The sequence below is a fragment of the Mustelus asterias genome, chromosome 27, assembly GCF_964213995.1.
Source record: "Mustelus asterias chromosome 27, sMusAst1.hap1.1, whole genome shotgun sequence".
Taxonomy (NCBI): Eukaryota; Metazoa; Chordata; class Chondrichthyes; order Carcharhiniformes; family Triakidae; genus Mustelus; species Mustelus asterias.
Genome location: NC_135827.1, coordinates 991,816 through 1,006,131, shown reverse-complemented (window position 1 = coordinate 1,006,131; position 14,316 = coordinate 991,816). Strand labels below are relative to the sequence as shown.

General features: G+C 45.8%; 1 protein-coding gene across 1 annotated transcript in view; it reads left to right on the top strand.

Moving 5' to 3' along the window:
- The window catches only part of siae (sialic acid acetylesterase), a 93,514-nt gene that overhangs the window by 23,039 nt on the left and 56,159 nt on the right, over nucleotides 1-14,316 (top strand). Inside the window, exon 3 of the mRNA XM_078199231.1 lies at nucleotides 9,678-9,865. Within this exon, the coding sequence (XP_078055357.1) occupies nucleotides 9,678-9,865 (188 nt within the window). The remainder of the gene's footprint in view (nucleotides 1-9,677; nucleotides 9,866-14,316) is intronic.

Sequence of the window (14,316 nt, the reverse complement as noted above, 5' to 3'; positions counted from 1 at the left end):
TAGGTTTTTTAGGGAACATTAAAACTGACAAAGCCCCAGGGCCTGATGGCATCTATCCTCGACTGCTCAGGGAGACGAGAGAGGAAATTGCTGGGCCTCTGACGGAAATCTTTGTCGCTTCTTTGGACACGGGTGAGGTCCCTGAGGATTGGAGGATAGCGAATGTGGTCCCGTTGTTTAAGAAGGGTAGCAGGGATAACCCAGGAAATTATAGGCCGGTGAGCTTGACGTCCGTGGTAGGGAAGTTGTTGGAGAGGATTCTTAGAGACAGGATGTATGTGCATTTAGAACGGAACAATCTCATTAGTGACAGACAGCATGGTTTTGTAAGAGGGAGGTCGTGCCTTACAAATTTGGTGGAGTTTTTTGAGGAAGTGACAAAAACGGTTGATGAAGGAAGGGCCGTGGATGTCGTCTATATGGATTTCAGTAAGGCATTTGACAAAGTCCCACATGGCAGGTTGGTTAAGAAGGTTAAGGCTCATGGGATACAAGGAGAAGTGGCTCGATGGGTGGAGAACTGGCTTGGCCATAGGAGACAGAGGGTAGTGGTCGAAGGGTCTTTTTCCGGCTGGAGGTCTGTGACCAGTGGTGTTCCGCAGGGCTCTGTACTGGGACCTCTGCTATTTGTGATATATATAAATGATTTGGAAGAAGGTGTAACTGGTGTAATCAGCAAGTTTGCGGATGACACAAAGATGGCTGGAATTGCGGATAGCGAAGAGCATTGTCGGGCAATACAGCAGGATATAGATAGGCTGGAAAATTGGGCGGAGAGGTGGCAGATGGAATTTAATCCGGATAAATGCGAAGTGATGCATTTTGGAAGAAATAATGTAGGGAGGAGTTATGCAATAAATGGCAGAGTCATCAGGAGTATAGAAACACAGAGGGACCTAGGTGTGCAAGTCCACAAATCCTTGAAGGTGGCAACACAGGTGGAGAAGGTGGTGAAGAAGGCATATGGTATGCTTGCCTTTATAGGACGGGGTATAGAGTATAAAAGCTGGAGTCTGATGATGCAGCTGTATAGAACGCTGGTTAGGCCGCATTTGGAGTACTGCGTCCAGTTCTGGTCGCCGCTCTACCAGAAGGACGTGGAGGCATTGGAGAGAGTGCAGAGAAGGTTTATCAGGATGTTGCCTGGTATGGAGGGTCTTAGCTATGAGGAGAGATTGGGTAGACTGGGGTTGTTCTCCTTGGAAAGACGGAGAATGAGGGGAGATCTAATAGAGGTATACAAGATTATGAAGGGTATAGATAGGGTGAACAGTGGGAAGCTTTTTCCCAGGTCGGAGGTGACGATCACGAGGGGTCACGGGCTCAAGCTGAGAGGGGCGAAGTATAACTCAGACATCAGAGGGACGTTTTTTACACAGAGGGTGGTGGGGGCCTGGAATGCGCTGCCAAGTAGGGTGGTGGAGGCAGGCACGCTGACATCGTTTAAGACTTACCTGGATAGTCACATGAGCAGCCTGGGAATGGAGGGATACAAACGATTGGTCTAGTTGGACCAAGGAGCGGCACAGGCTTGGAGGGCCGAAGGGCCTGTTTCCTGTGCTGTACTGTTCTTTGTTCTTTGTATTGGTGGCATAGTGGACTTTGAATAAGGGTATCTCCGATTGCAACGGGATCTTGATCAATTGGGCCAGTGGGCTGACGAATGGCAGATGGAGTTTAATTTAGATAAATACGAGGTGATGCATTTTGGTAGGTTGAACGAGGGCAGGACTTACTCAGTTAATTGTAGGGCGTTGGGGAGAGTTACAGAACAAAGAGATCTGGGGGTACATGTTCATAGCTCCTTGAAAGTGGAGTCACAGGTGGACAGAGTGGTGAAAAAGGCATTCGACATGCATGGTTTTATTGGTCAGAACATTGAATACAGGAGTGAGACGTCTTGTTGAAGTTGTACAAGACATTAGTACGGCCACACTTGGAATACTGTGTACAGTTCTGGTCACCTTATTATAGAAAGAATATTATTAAACTAGAAAAAGTGCAGAAGAGATTTACTAGGACGCTAACGGGACTTGATGGTTTGAGTTATATGGAGAGGCTGGATAGACTGGGACTTTTTTCTCTGGAGTGTAGAAGGCTGAGGGGTGATCTTATAGAGATCTATAAAATAATGAGGGGCATAGATCAGCTAGATAGTCAATATTTTTTCCCAAAGGTAGGGGGGTCTAAAGCTAGAGGGCATAGGTTTAAGGTGAGAGGGGAGAGATACAAAAGTGTCCAGAGGGGCAATTTTTTCACAGAGAGGGTGGTGAACGTCTCGAATGAGCTGCCAGAGGTAGTAGTAGAGGCGGGTACAATTTTATCTTTTAAAAAGCGTTTAGACAGTTACATGGGTAAGAAGGGTATAGAGGGATATGGGCCAAATGCGGGAAATTGGTTAGGGGTTTTAAAAAAAAAGAGCGGCATGGACAAGTTGGGCTGAGGGGCCTGTTTCCATGCTGTAAACCTCTATGACTCTATAAATGGTCCCAATGATACAGGAATCTAAAACCCTCCCTCCTGCACCAACTCTTAAGCCACACATTCATCTGTACTGTCCTCCTATTTCTGTGCTTGCTAGCACATGGCATTGGGACTAATCCTGAGGTTACAACCCAAGAGGTCTTGCTTTTTAGTCTACTGCCAAAATCCCTGATTCTTGATGCAAAACCTCATCCCTCTTTCTATCAATATCATTGGTACCAACATGTACCATAACCTCTGCCTTATCACCCTCCCCCTTCAGAATGCCCTGCAGCCATTCAGTGACATTCTGGACCCTAGCACTAGGGAGGCAACACACCATCCGGAGTCAAATTGACAGCCACAGTAGCACCTATCTGTACCCCTGACTATTGAATCCCCTATTGCTATTGCCTGCCTCTCTCCCCCCCCCCCCCCCCTCCTGTACAGACAGGCTGTTTGTGGTGCCAGAAGCTTGGCTCTGTCTGCACTCCTTGAACGAACCAGCGCCCTCATCAGCCTCCAAAATGGAATACCAATTTCTGAGCGAGACCCCAGGGGACTCCTGAACCACCTGCCTATATCTCTTGGACTGCCTAGTGGTCATCCACTCTCTTCCTTCCTCGGGTCCTTTCAGCTGTGGTGTGACCACTTCTCTAAATGTGCTACTCACAATGCTCTCAGACTCGTGGATGCTCCACACAGACCCCAGCTGCCGTTCCAGCTCCGAAACTTGAGCTTCCAGGAGCTGCAGCTGGACACACTTCCAGCACACATGCTGGCCCTGGGCACTGGAAATGTGCCCAGCCTCCCTCATGGAGCAAGAAGAGTAAACCACAGCTTCGAGCTCTCGTGCCATGACTAGTTTAAAATTTTTATCAGATTTTTTAAAAAAAAATTCTCTACCCTAACCAATGAATTCCAATTTAATATGGTTTGGAAATACCCACCAGGACTTACTCACCAATCATCTGCGTCCGTTGGTCTCACGTCACTTTCTGACCTGTAATGTCTGTGCCCTGTTTTTTGATGTGGAGATGCCGGCGTTGGACTGAGGTAGACACAGTAAGAAGTCTCACAACACCAGGTTAAAGTCCAACAGGTTTATTTGGTAGCAAATATCACGAGCTTTCGGAGCGCTGCTCCTTCATCAGGTAAGGTTACCTGATGAAGGAGCAGCACTCCGAAAGCTAGTGGCTTTTGCTACCAAATAAACCTATCGGACTTTAACCTGGTGTTGTGAGACTTCTTACCCTGTTTTGTAGTCAGAGTAGGGAGGGAGGGAGGGAAACACTAATGTAGAGTTTCAGGCTTAACCGCTCTTTTACACTAGTTCTTCCTCTTCCCACTTTTTAGTAGATGCGACTGTGTTGACTTCTCCCAGAGTGCTCCTCAGTAAAGTCTCTCTGCCGTCTCTGCTGGATGAGTGTGCTAATTTAATGTGTAAACTTATTAGTGATATCACAGAACAGCTCTTCCACTTTCATATATAGTTATTTTTATAAATTCATTCATGGGGTGTGACATCACTGGTTGGTGAGCATTTATTGCCCATCTCTAATTGCTTTTGAGAAGGTGGTGGTGAGCTGCCTTCTTGAACTCCTACTTGAACTGTTCATGTGGTGTTTGTACCACCCACAGTGCTATTGAATAGGGAGTTCCAGCATTTTGTTCCTTCACTGTCACTGGGTCACTGATATATTTTCAAATCAGGTTACCATTAATCAGGAACTGAACTGAACCAGCCAAATAAATACTGTGGCTACAGGAGCAGGTCGGAAGAGGTGAGTAACTCAGTTCCTAACTCCCCAAAACCTATCCACCATCAACAAGGCAAGAGTCAGGAGCATGACGGATTACTCGCCACTTGCAGCTCCAACAATACTCAAGAAGCTCGACACCATCCAAGAAAAAGCAGCCCACTTGGTTGGCACCTATCCACAGGTCAGTCGCTGATCTGCTCTTGTAGCCACAGTATTTATATGGTTGGCCTAATTGAGTTCCTGGTCAATGGTAACCCCCAGGATATTGATAGTGGGGGATTCAGCAAAGGTAAAGGCATTGAACATCAAGGGATGATGGTTAGATTCCCTCGTTGGCGATGGTCCTTGCCTGGCACTTGTGTGGCACAGTTGGTACTTGCCATATTGTCAGCCCAAGCCTGGATATTGTCCAGGTTTTGCTGCATTTGAACGCAAACTGCTTCAGTATCTGAGGAATCGCAATTGGTGCTGAACATTTTTATGCAATCATCAGTGAACTTCCTCACCCTGACCTTAAAATGGAAGGAAGGTCATTGATGGAACAGCTGAAGCTAATTTGGCCTGTGATACTACTCTGGAGAAATCCTGCAGTGATGTCCTGGAATTGAGATTTTTGACAACAAACAACCACAACCATCTTCCTTTGTGCCAAGTATGACTCCAATCAGTTGTCTTCTGCGGGCAGTGATTCCCATTGACTCCAGTTTTGCTAGGACTTCTTGATACCATACTGGGTCAAATGTTTCCTTGATGTCAAAGGCAGATACTCACTTCATCTCTCGAGTCCAGCTCTTTTGTCTGTGTTTGTCTACTCAGGAGCTGAGTGATAGAACCAAAACTGAGATAAGCAATACTGTGGATGTTCCACACACATGATTAGCCATGGATAGCCTTCAGAATTCCCCCTTTCTTTTCAAGTCAGAGTTACTGGAGCACCAAATGCCATTTGGCCTATCAATTCCATGCTGGTTCTGTGGAGAACAATCCGGTAAATCCCATTTCTTTCTTCTGTGCCTGTAGCCCTGCAGGTGGCCACCCAATTCCCTATGAAATTGTTACTTGCCTTTGTGTAGTTTAAAATAAATATTCTTGTAATTTAAAATAAATAATCTTGTAGTTTAAAATAAATAATTTTGCATACTTCTATCAAATCTTCTCTCAATCTCCTTTGCTGCAAAGGGAACAACAGCAGCCTCTTTAATCTAACCTTATAGCTAAAATCCCTTTGCTCTTTCAGAGAGTCAGTGCAGACTCGATGGGCCAAATGGCCCCCTCTGCACTGTGGGGATTCTATGGTTTTCAACACCAGGGTGATTAGCTTACTGAACTGACACATCCCTCTTAGCCTTTTGATAGCCTTTTGATAGTGGGACAATAAACATTTTGCCAGCAGTTCACCATTGGTGACTGTGCCTTTGGTTGCCCAGTTCCTAAGCTCTGCAATTCCTTCCCTAAACTTCTGTTAAAACTCTCATAAGCATAGTATTGGTCCTAATGTCTCAAGTTGCTTAGGTGAATTTTGTTCGATAACACACGTGTTATGCTTCTTGGGAAGTTTAACCACATTAAAAGCACAATATAAATGCAGGCTGTTGTTCATTTTGTCCGTGCTTCCTCCTCCTCCTGTTCACTTTGCATGGCCGTGTGTAATGCAGTGTTGGTGGGGCAAATCCGGAACATTGAATACACGTACAACGGGAATGGGGAAAGTCTATACCGATAAATTCTGAAGTGTTTAAAGAGTGCTCTGTCTGGAACTCCATCTAACTTTTGCTGGTCAAGATTTTAAACTTGTGTGCCTGATGGAATTGTCCCCTTGACAGCTGAACTTTATCTAGTTGACAAAACAATAAATTCAACCAAAATGTTGTTAGGCTAAAAGTTGAAATTTTAAAAAAGTTTTCACAATTGTTTTTTGAACCCTTGAAAGTCTGTGAAGCTCAAAGTTACATTAGAACAGTTGAAAGGAGTTTTACACCAGCCTTGACTAATCCCTAGCCCAAGTCACAGCAGATTTCAGAACCAGGGCCAGGAGGTACATAAATCTCTGGAAGGATTCAGTAGGTAAGGATGGAGTAGGGAAAACTTCTTGCATGGCTGCACACCCTCAAATGCCTCATCTGGTAAGAAGAGGCGTGGCGGGGGATCTCAGTAAAGTGATTGTGACTATATATAAGATGAGAGAAGTCCGATACAGACGAGTCTCCCTGTTATCTGCCACGGGGAACATCATTTTAAAAATTTATTCTTGGGACATGGGCGTCGCTGGCTGGCCAGCATTTATTGCCCACCCCTAGTTGCGCTTGAGAAGGTGGTGGTGAGCTGCCTTCTTGAATCGCTGCAGTCCATGTGCTGCGGGTTGACTCGCAATGCCGTTAGGGAGGGAATTCCAGGATTTTGACCCCCCCCCCCGACTGCGAAGGAACGGCGATATATTTCCAAGTCAGGATGGTGAGTGGCTTGGAAGGGAACTTGCAGGTGGTGGTGTTTCCATGTATTTGCTGGGATGCACTGCAGCAAGATGCACTGCAGCAATTCACCAAAGATCCTTAGACAGCACCTTCCAAACCCACGACCACTTCCATCTAGAAGGAAAAGAGCAGCAGATACAAGAGCAGGTCAGAGGCTAGGAATACTGTGGCGAGTAACTCACCTCCTGACTCCCTAAAAACTATCCACCATCTACCATTTGACATCTACAAGATGCATTGCTGCTGCTACTGAGCGTCGGTGGTGGGGGGATTGAATGTTTGTAGATGTAGTGCCAATCAAGTGGGCTGCTTTGTCCTGGATGGTGTCAAGCTTCTTGAGTGTTGTTGGAGCTGTAGCCATCCAGGCAAGTGGGGAGCATTCCATCACAGTTCTGACTTGTGCCTTGTAGATGGTGGATAGGCTTTGGGGAGTCGGAAGATGAGTTACTCGCCACAGTATTCCCAGCCTCTGACCTGCTCTTGTCGCCACTGTGTTTATGTGGTGAATCCAGTTGAGTTTCTGGTCAATTGCAAGGATCCTCCTCAGCTGTCTCTTCCCAGTGGCCAAGGAACTCCTTCCAGAGTCACAGTAGTCCTCACTAATGGAACCACTGCTGTGTCATCGCATCAACTCGCCTCTCCTTTGTCTGGGCCTATGGTGACTTTACCTTTACTTCACCTCACCTCCAGCAAATTACCCACAGGAGCAGAGATAATCTACAGAACAAATGGGAAAGTGTGGCGTTGGTCGGATTGAAATTTAAAACCAAAATCACCCCAGCTTCAGCATCTAGATGATGTTTGTATGTGCAATCACTTAGAATCTGAGCTTCAGGTCATTGTCGACTCCTTCATGAAGCAAATAGGAAAATGGGTCTTCCCAAGGTTCTCTTCCAACCTACTCCCACAGCACCACAGCTCCCTCAGTTGATGAATACGATGAGAAGATTCTGGAAAATGTGACCCATTTTCTTTACCTTGGGAGCCTCTTCTTGATGAAGGCAGACAGGCAACAAAATTCATCGTCGCCTTCAGTGTGCCAGCTCAGCCTTCAACTGACTGAGGAAAAGAGTGTTTGAGGACCAGAGTCTCAAATCAGAGACTAAGGTCATGGTTCACAAGGCAACAGTCATTCCTGTGCATTGACAAAGGTTCATCTGGACTAAAAACGTCAGCTCTCTTCTCTCCTTACAGATATTGCCAGACCTGCTGAGATTTTCCAACATTTTCTCTTTTGCAGTCATTCCTGTGCTTCTGTAAAGAAACTAGGAGCAGGAATAGGCCATTTGGCCTTTCAAGCCTGCTCCGCCATTCAATATGATCATGGCTGATCCTCAATTTCAATGCCATATTCCTGCTTTCTCCCCTTACCCTTGATACCATTAAAATCTAACAAAAATCTATCTCTTTTTCTTGAATATATTCAGTGACTTGGTCTCCACAGCCTTCTGTTGTGGACAATTTCACATTTTCACTACCCTTTGAGTGAAGATATTTTTCCTCATCTCAGTCCTAAATAGCCTACCCCGTATCCTGAAACTGTATTCCCTGGTTCTAGATTTCCCATTCAGAGAAAACATCCTCCCTGCATCTAGACTGTCCAGCCCTGTTAGAATTTTATACATTTCAATCAGATCTCATTCCCGTGCTTCTGACTTGCTTCAGAGAATTAGATAACCTACAGCCGGCACCTCAAAGAAGTTCCACCAGCCGGATCCTCCAAATCCAGTGACAAGAAAGATTGTCCAACAACAGCATCCTCTGCCAGGCCAACATGCCCAGCATTGAGGCACTAATCACTTAAAACCAGCCCTGTTTTGCTTCAACTGCAATCTGGTTCCTGGCCAGGTATATATACTCCCTGGCTGGAGCCTATTTCTCTGCCACCTTGGGATGTGATGGTAATTTCCAACTTAGTTGCTGTTTTTCTGCCCTGAAAATCCACACTCTTCTTGACTCGCCATTCTCACAGAAATACTTCTAACTTCATCCAGTTTCCACATTTACTCTGGTGACACTCAGCTCTCCCTAAACAACACATTTTTCGATTCCTCCCATCTTTAAACTCATCATATTACATGTCTGACTGTACTGGGTGAGCAGAATTTTCCCCCTTATATATATTAGGGAGCCTCAAGCCATTGTCTTTGGTTCTTGCCATAAACTCTATTGCTGAGTCAGTATTCCTGTCCCTCTCCCTGGTCACTGTTGGATGCTGAACTAGCCGTTCATATTCATGGTATCTTGACCTTGAGATGGGCATCTGACCACACATCTGACACCAACACTGCCTGTTTTCACCTCTAATGTCATCCAATTCTGCCCCTGCATCAACTCATTTGCTGAAAGCCTCATTCTGCCTTTGTTATCCCATCTTCTACCCTCCATATAGTTGAACTCATTCCAAGATCTGATGCTCAAATTCTAGCAGGTGAACCAACTTAGTGCCAGTCACCTATCACCCTAGTACCTGCTGACCAGTCCAGCAATGTTTTGAAATTACATTTTCATCTTGCTTTTCAATCCCTCCATAGGCTTCTCCCTCCCTCTCTCTAATACCTCCATCCTTGCTCTCCTCTCTGGCCCTTGTTCATCCCTGATTTTAATCTCTCCACATTTGGCTGCCTGCATGTGAAGCTCTAGAATTCCCTCACTAAACAACTCTGCACCTCTGTCTCTTTCTCTCCTGTCAGACATTCCTTAAAACCTCCCTATTTTACCAGGCTTTTTCTCATCTGTCCTAATATTTCTTTGCGGCTTGGTGTCAAATGTTGTTTGATAATGCTCCTGTGAGGTGACTTGGTATATTTACTATGTTAAAAGTGCTATATAAATGTAAGTGATCACCCTGAGGTCTCTTACCTTGCAAGGGATTTTATTGAGGTGGATATTAAATATAGTTGGACATTCGTGCTGTATTGTGTGCACACTGCTCCAGTTAGTACTGGGCCATCAGTTATGTTTCTCTTTTATTTTTCAGGTCAAGCTCTTGGTGTCACTGGTGTTTGGAAAGTTTCCCTTGATCCTGTTGCTCCAGGTGGTCCATATTTGATTATTGCAGAGCAGAAGTTTGCCGGAAGGGTGGACAGAATTGTTTTAAAAGATGTTTATTTTGGAGATGTCTGGCTGTGCGGTGGGCAAAGCAACATGCAGATGACAGTGTTACAGGTAAATGATTTTTCTGTTGTGTTGGAGGAGTTGTTTGGAGAAACATTTGTGTTGTTGTCAGGAAAAAGACTGAAAACACCATCTAGTAACAATTTTGGGAATGTGTGACAGCTACTGTTAGGAAATGATGTTAATTTCTCTCCAGCAGAAATAGCACAGTGTAACACAAAATGCTGTGCAGATCTGTTCTTTACATCCTTTCTGCTGACTGAAATCCCCATAACAGTCCTGTTCTGAATCATGCATTAGGGATTTTCAAACTGGTCACTGGCTGTTAACAAAGCCATGTTTCTGCTAGTAATTCAGAAACCAAGTTTGCGGCTACCATTGTCCCACTTCAGAATCATGCAGTGCAGAAGGGTCACATGTGGTCCATTGAGTTTGCACTGGCTCTTTTGAAGATCAGCCAAATAGTCCCACTCCTCAGCTCTTTCCACATATCCCTGAAAGTTTTTCTCCTGCAAGTATTTATCCAATTCTCTTTTGTACCATATGTTTCCACCCACCCTCCCGGGAGTGCATTCCAAATCATAACCAATCATCTGTAGAATCATGTTGCCTCTGACTCTTCTACTAATCATTTGAAATCTGGTAATTGCTCATTTCTAGAACACCCATCACATCCTTCCTAAAAGTGCCTAGAATCATGCAGTGATTGGATGATAAGCCCCATGTTTTACCTTTTTAACCTGCAGCAAATTAAGGCTTTTAAGTGGCTAACTGATGATGATTTGAGTACCTTGTCCCAACATGCTGGTATCAACCCAGCTGCAGGCAGGGCTGTCATCATGCGATTTCCAGGCCGACCACCAGAATTCTTCCGATCATACTTTGAGGCCTCATCAGGATGAAGGATGGGTCTGAGGCTTTCATCACACCCGATGACCTGGTACAAGGTGACTGCCAGCTCCTTACTCAGGGACAATGTCAGGGAACCCAACCAAACTAGCCCCTAGATTCTGTGAGGACTCACTCCAGAGCCCTCCTGTGTGCAGTCTTGGACCATTGGGAATAGTGGATTACGGATGCCAACCACAGGCAAGAGGAGGAAGCGGAGCCAGACGCCAGCAGCATGGGAGGTAGCCGATGTGGTCAACAGTCTTGACGTGGTTCCAATGCCAAAAAAGGCTCAAATGACCTAATGAGGTCAACCAGGGTGAATATGGCCACATCAGGACCAATCTTGGGCCACTGTGCTACAGGGCACACCCGTAAATGCAGGTGGAAATTGAGTATGGCTGCTCCTCAAAGGCAGCATGATTCAACAAGAACAGCTATTTTCAACATTGTCAGTGTGAATTTTGTTCTGATCCTTGGCCAGAACACAGAGGTTTAAAGTAGATAGAGTTTGAAAGTCAAGAACTTATAAAAGGTGAAGGCGGGAAAATCTGTATGGAACCAGTAGAAATGGCAGAGGTGCTTAATGAGTATTTTGCCTCGGTTTTCACAGAGGAGAAGGACCTTGGTGGATGTACTGCGGGCGTGCGGTGGACTGAAAGGATTGAGTATGTGGACTTTAACAAAGAGGTTGTGCTGGAATTTTTGAATGGCATCAAGATAGATAAGTCGCCGGGTCCGGATGGGATGTACCCCAGGTTACTGTGGGAGGCGAGGGAAGAGATTGCAGAGCCTCTGGCGATGATCTTTGCGTCGTCGATGGAGATGGGAGAGGTGCCGAAGGATTGCGGATGTGGTTCCTATTTTCAAGGGGAATAGGGATAGCCCAGGAAATTACCGACCGTGGTTGGTAAGCTGATGGAGAAGATCCTGAGGGACAAGATTTATGAGCATTTAGAGAGGTTTAGTATGCTCAAGAATACTCAGCATGGCTTTGTCAAAGGCAGATCGTGCCTTACAAGCCTGGTGGAGTTCTTCAAAAATGTGACTAAACACATTGACGAAGGGAAAGCGGTAGATGTGGTCTATATGGATTTTAGCAAGGCGTTCGATAAGGTCCCCCATGCAAGGCTTCGAGAAAAAGTGAGAGGGCATGGGATCCAAGGGGCTGCTGCCCTGTGGATCCAGAACTGGCTTGCCAAAAGGAGGCAGAGAGTGTGTATAGATGGGTCTTTTTCTAAATGGAGGTCAGTCACCAGTGGTGTGCCCCAGGGATCTGTTCTGGGACCCTTGCTGTTTGTCATTTTCATGAATGACCTGGATGAGGAAGTGGAGGGATGGGTTGGTAAGTTCGCTGATGACACAAAGGTTGGTGGGGTTGTGGATAGTCTGGAGGGATGTCAGAAGTTACAGAGGGACATAGATAGGATGCAAGACTGGGCGGAGAAGTGGCAGATGGACTTCAATCCAGATAAATGCGTAGTGGTCCATTTTGGCAGGTCAAATGGGATGAAGGAGTACAATATAAAGGGAAAGACTCTTAGTACTGTAGAGGATCAGAAGGACCTTGGGGTCCGGGTCCATGGGACTCTAAAATCGGCCCCGCAGGTGGAGGAGGTGGTTAAGAAGGCACATGGCATGCTGGCCTTTATCAATCGAGGGATTGAGTTTAGGAGTCTGGGGATAATGATGCAGCTATATAAGACACTCGTCAGACCCCACTTGGAGTACTGTGCTCAGTTCTGGTCGCCTCATTACAGGAAGGATGTGGAAAAGATTGAAAGGGTGCAGAGGAGATTTACAAGGATGTTGCCTGGATTGAGTGGCATGTCTTATGAGGATAGGCTGGGGGAGCTCGGTCTTTTCTCCTTGGAGAGACGTAGGATGAGGTAATAGAGGTATATAAGATGTTGAGAGGCATAGATCGGGTGGACCCTCAGGCTTTTTCCCAGGGTAGAAATGGCTGCTATGAGAGGGCACAGGTTTAAGGTGCTGGGGGGTAGGTACAGGGGAAATGTTAGGGGGAAGTTTTTCACACAGAGGGTGGTGGGCGAGTGGAATCGGCTGCCGTCAGTGGTGGTGGAGGCAAACTCAATCGGGTCTTTTAAGAGACTCCTGGATGAGTACATGGGACCTAATAGGATGGAGGGTTATAGGTAGGCCTAAAAGGTAGGGATATGTTCGGCACAACTTGTGGGGCCGAAGGGCCTGTTTTGTGCTGTAGTTTTTTTATGTTTCTATGTTTACTCGGTAAAAAAACTCTCAAGATTCTCGGGTTTGGAAGAAACATAAATAAACTTTGAAAGATCAGAAAGAAAATCAGTTTACAATATCTATATTATACTCAAACATTGAGGCTAAGTATGAGATACATATGAATGCAGAACCAGGATGACAGGAATTGTGAGCTTGGTTGTAGACCCAGCTCCTGGAATTCCAATAGCTGGCAGGGGATGGGCAGCAGCTGCATCCATCTGGAAGTTCCTCTCTGGGTACTTCATCCCCTCCGCCCACCCATCATTGCCATGGTGACTGAAGAATCTCATGCACATCAGCAGGAGTCTTCTAAAGTGACAGCTGCTCAAGGCCACAGCCACAGCAGATGACTGCCAGTGTCACCTAAGGTTAGGGAGGTGACAGATCATGTGCTGTGGCTGTGTCAATAGTACCTGAAGGTTAAGGGAAGATTGAAAGTTTTAAAGGAAAAAGTAGAAAGCACCTCTTTTCCCCTCAGCACCAAATTCTCACTCAGCTCAGTCTCTCTCCCACTATAAGCAGTCTCACAACACCAGGTTTATTTGGAATCAAGTCACCTGATGAAGGAGCAGTGCTCCGAAAGCTCGTGATTCCAAATAAACCTGTTCTACTTTAACCAGGTGTTGTGAAACTTCTTACTGTGCCCACCTCAGTCCAATGCTGTCATCTCCACATTTTTCTTTCAACAATATACTTTATTCATAAATAATCTGAAATAAAACATTACAGAAATGACATTTCCAATTATCATAAACAGTGAAAAACAGTCATATTTACAATTTCCTTAACTTCAATATTTTACAGTGCTCAGTTCCAAGACATTACATACATTACAGTACAGTTCTTCATCAAACTACATACGTTCATCACATTGCACTGTGTGCTGCTTTTACAGAGTTGCACAGTTACGCAGTCTGAGGGTTTTTTACAGTCACTGGCCCCTTGGTCTGGTTGAAAGGCTTTAAACGGTGGCCTTTTCCCATTGTGCCTTTGCGGTGGCTGCCCCAAGCTTGGGAGCGTCCCTCAGCATGTAGTCCTGGACCTTGGAATGTGCCAGTCTGCAATACTCGATGGAGGACAAATCTTTGCACTGGAAGATCAGCAAGTTTCGGGTGGACCAAAGAGCGTCTTTGACCAAGTTGATGACCCTCCAGCAGTAGTTGATATTTGTCTCGGTGTGCGTCCCTGGAAACAGTCTGTAGAGCAGAAAGTCCTGCGTCACCGAGCTGCTCAGGATGAGCCTCGACAAATACCACTACATCTCGTTCCAGATCTTCTTTGCAAAGGCACATTCCACAAGGAGGTGTGCGACCGTCTCATCGCCCCCGCTTTGAGGGCAGCGTGCAGTGGCGTTGAGA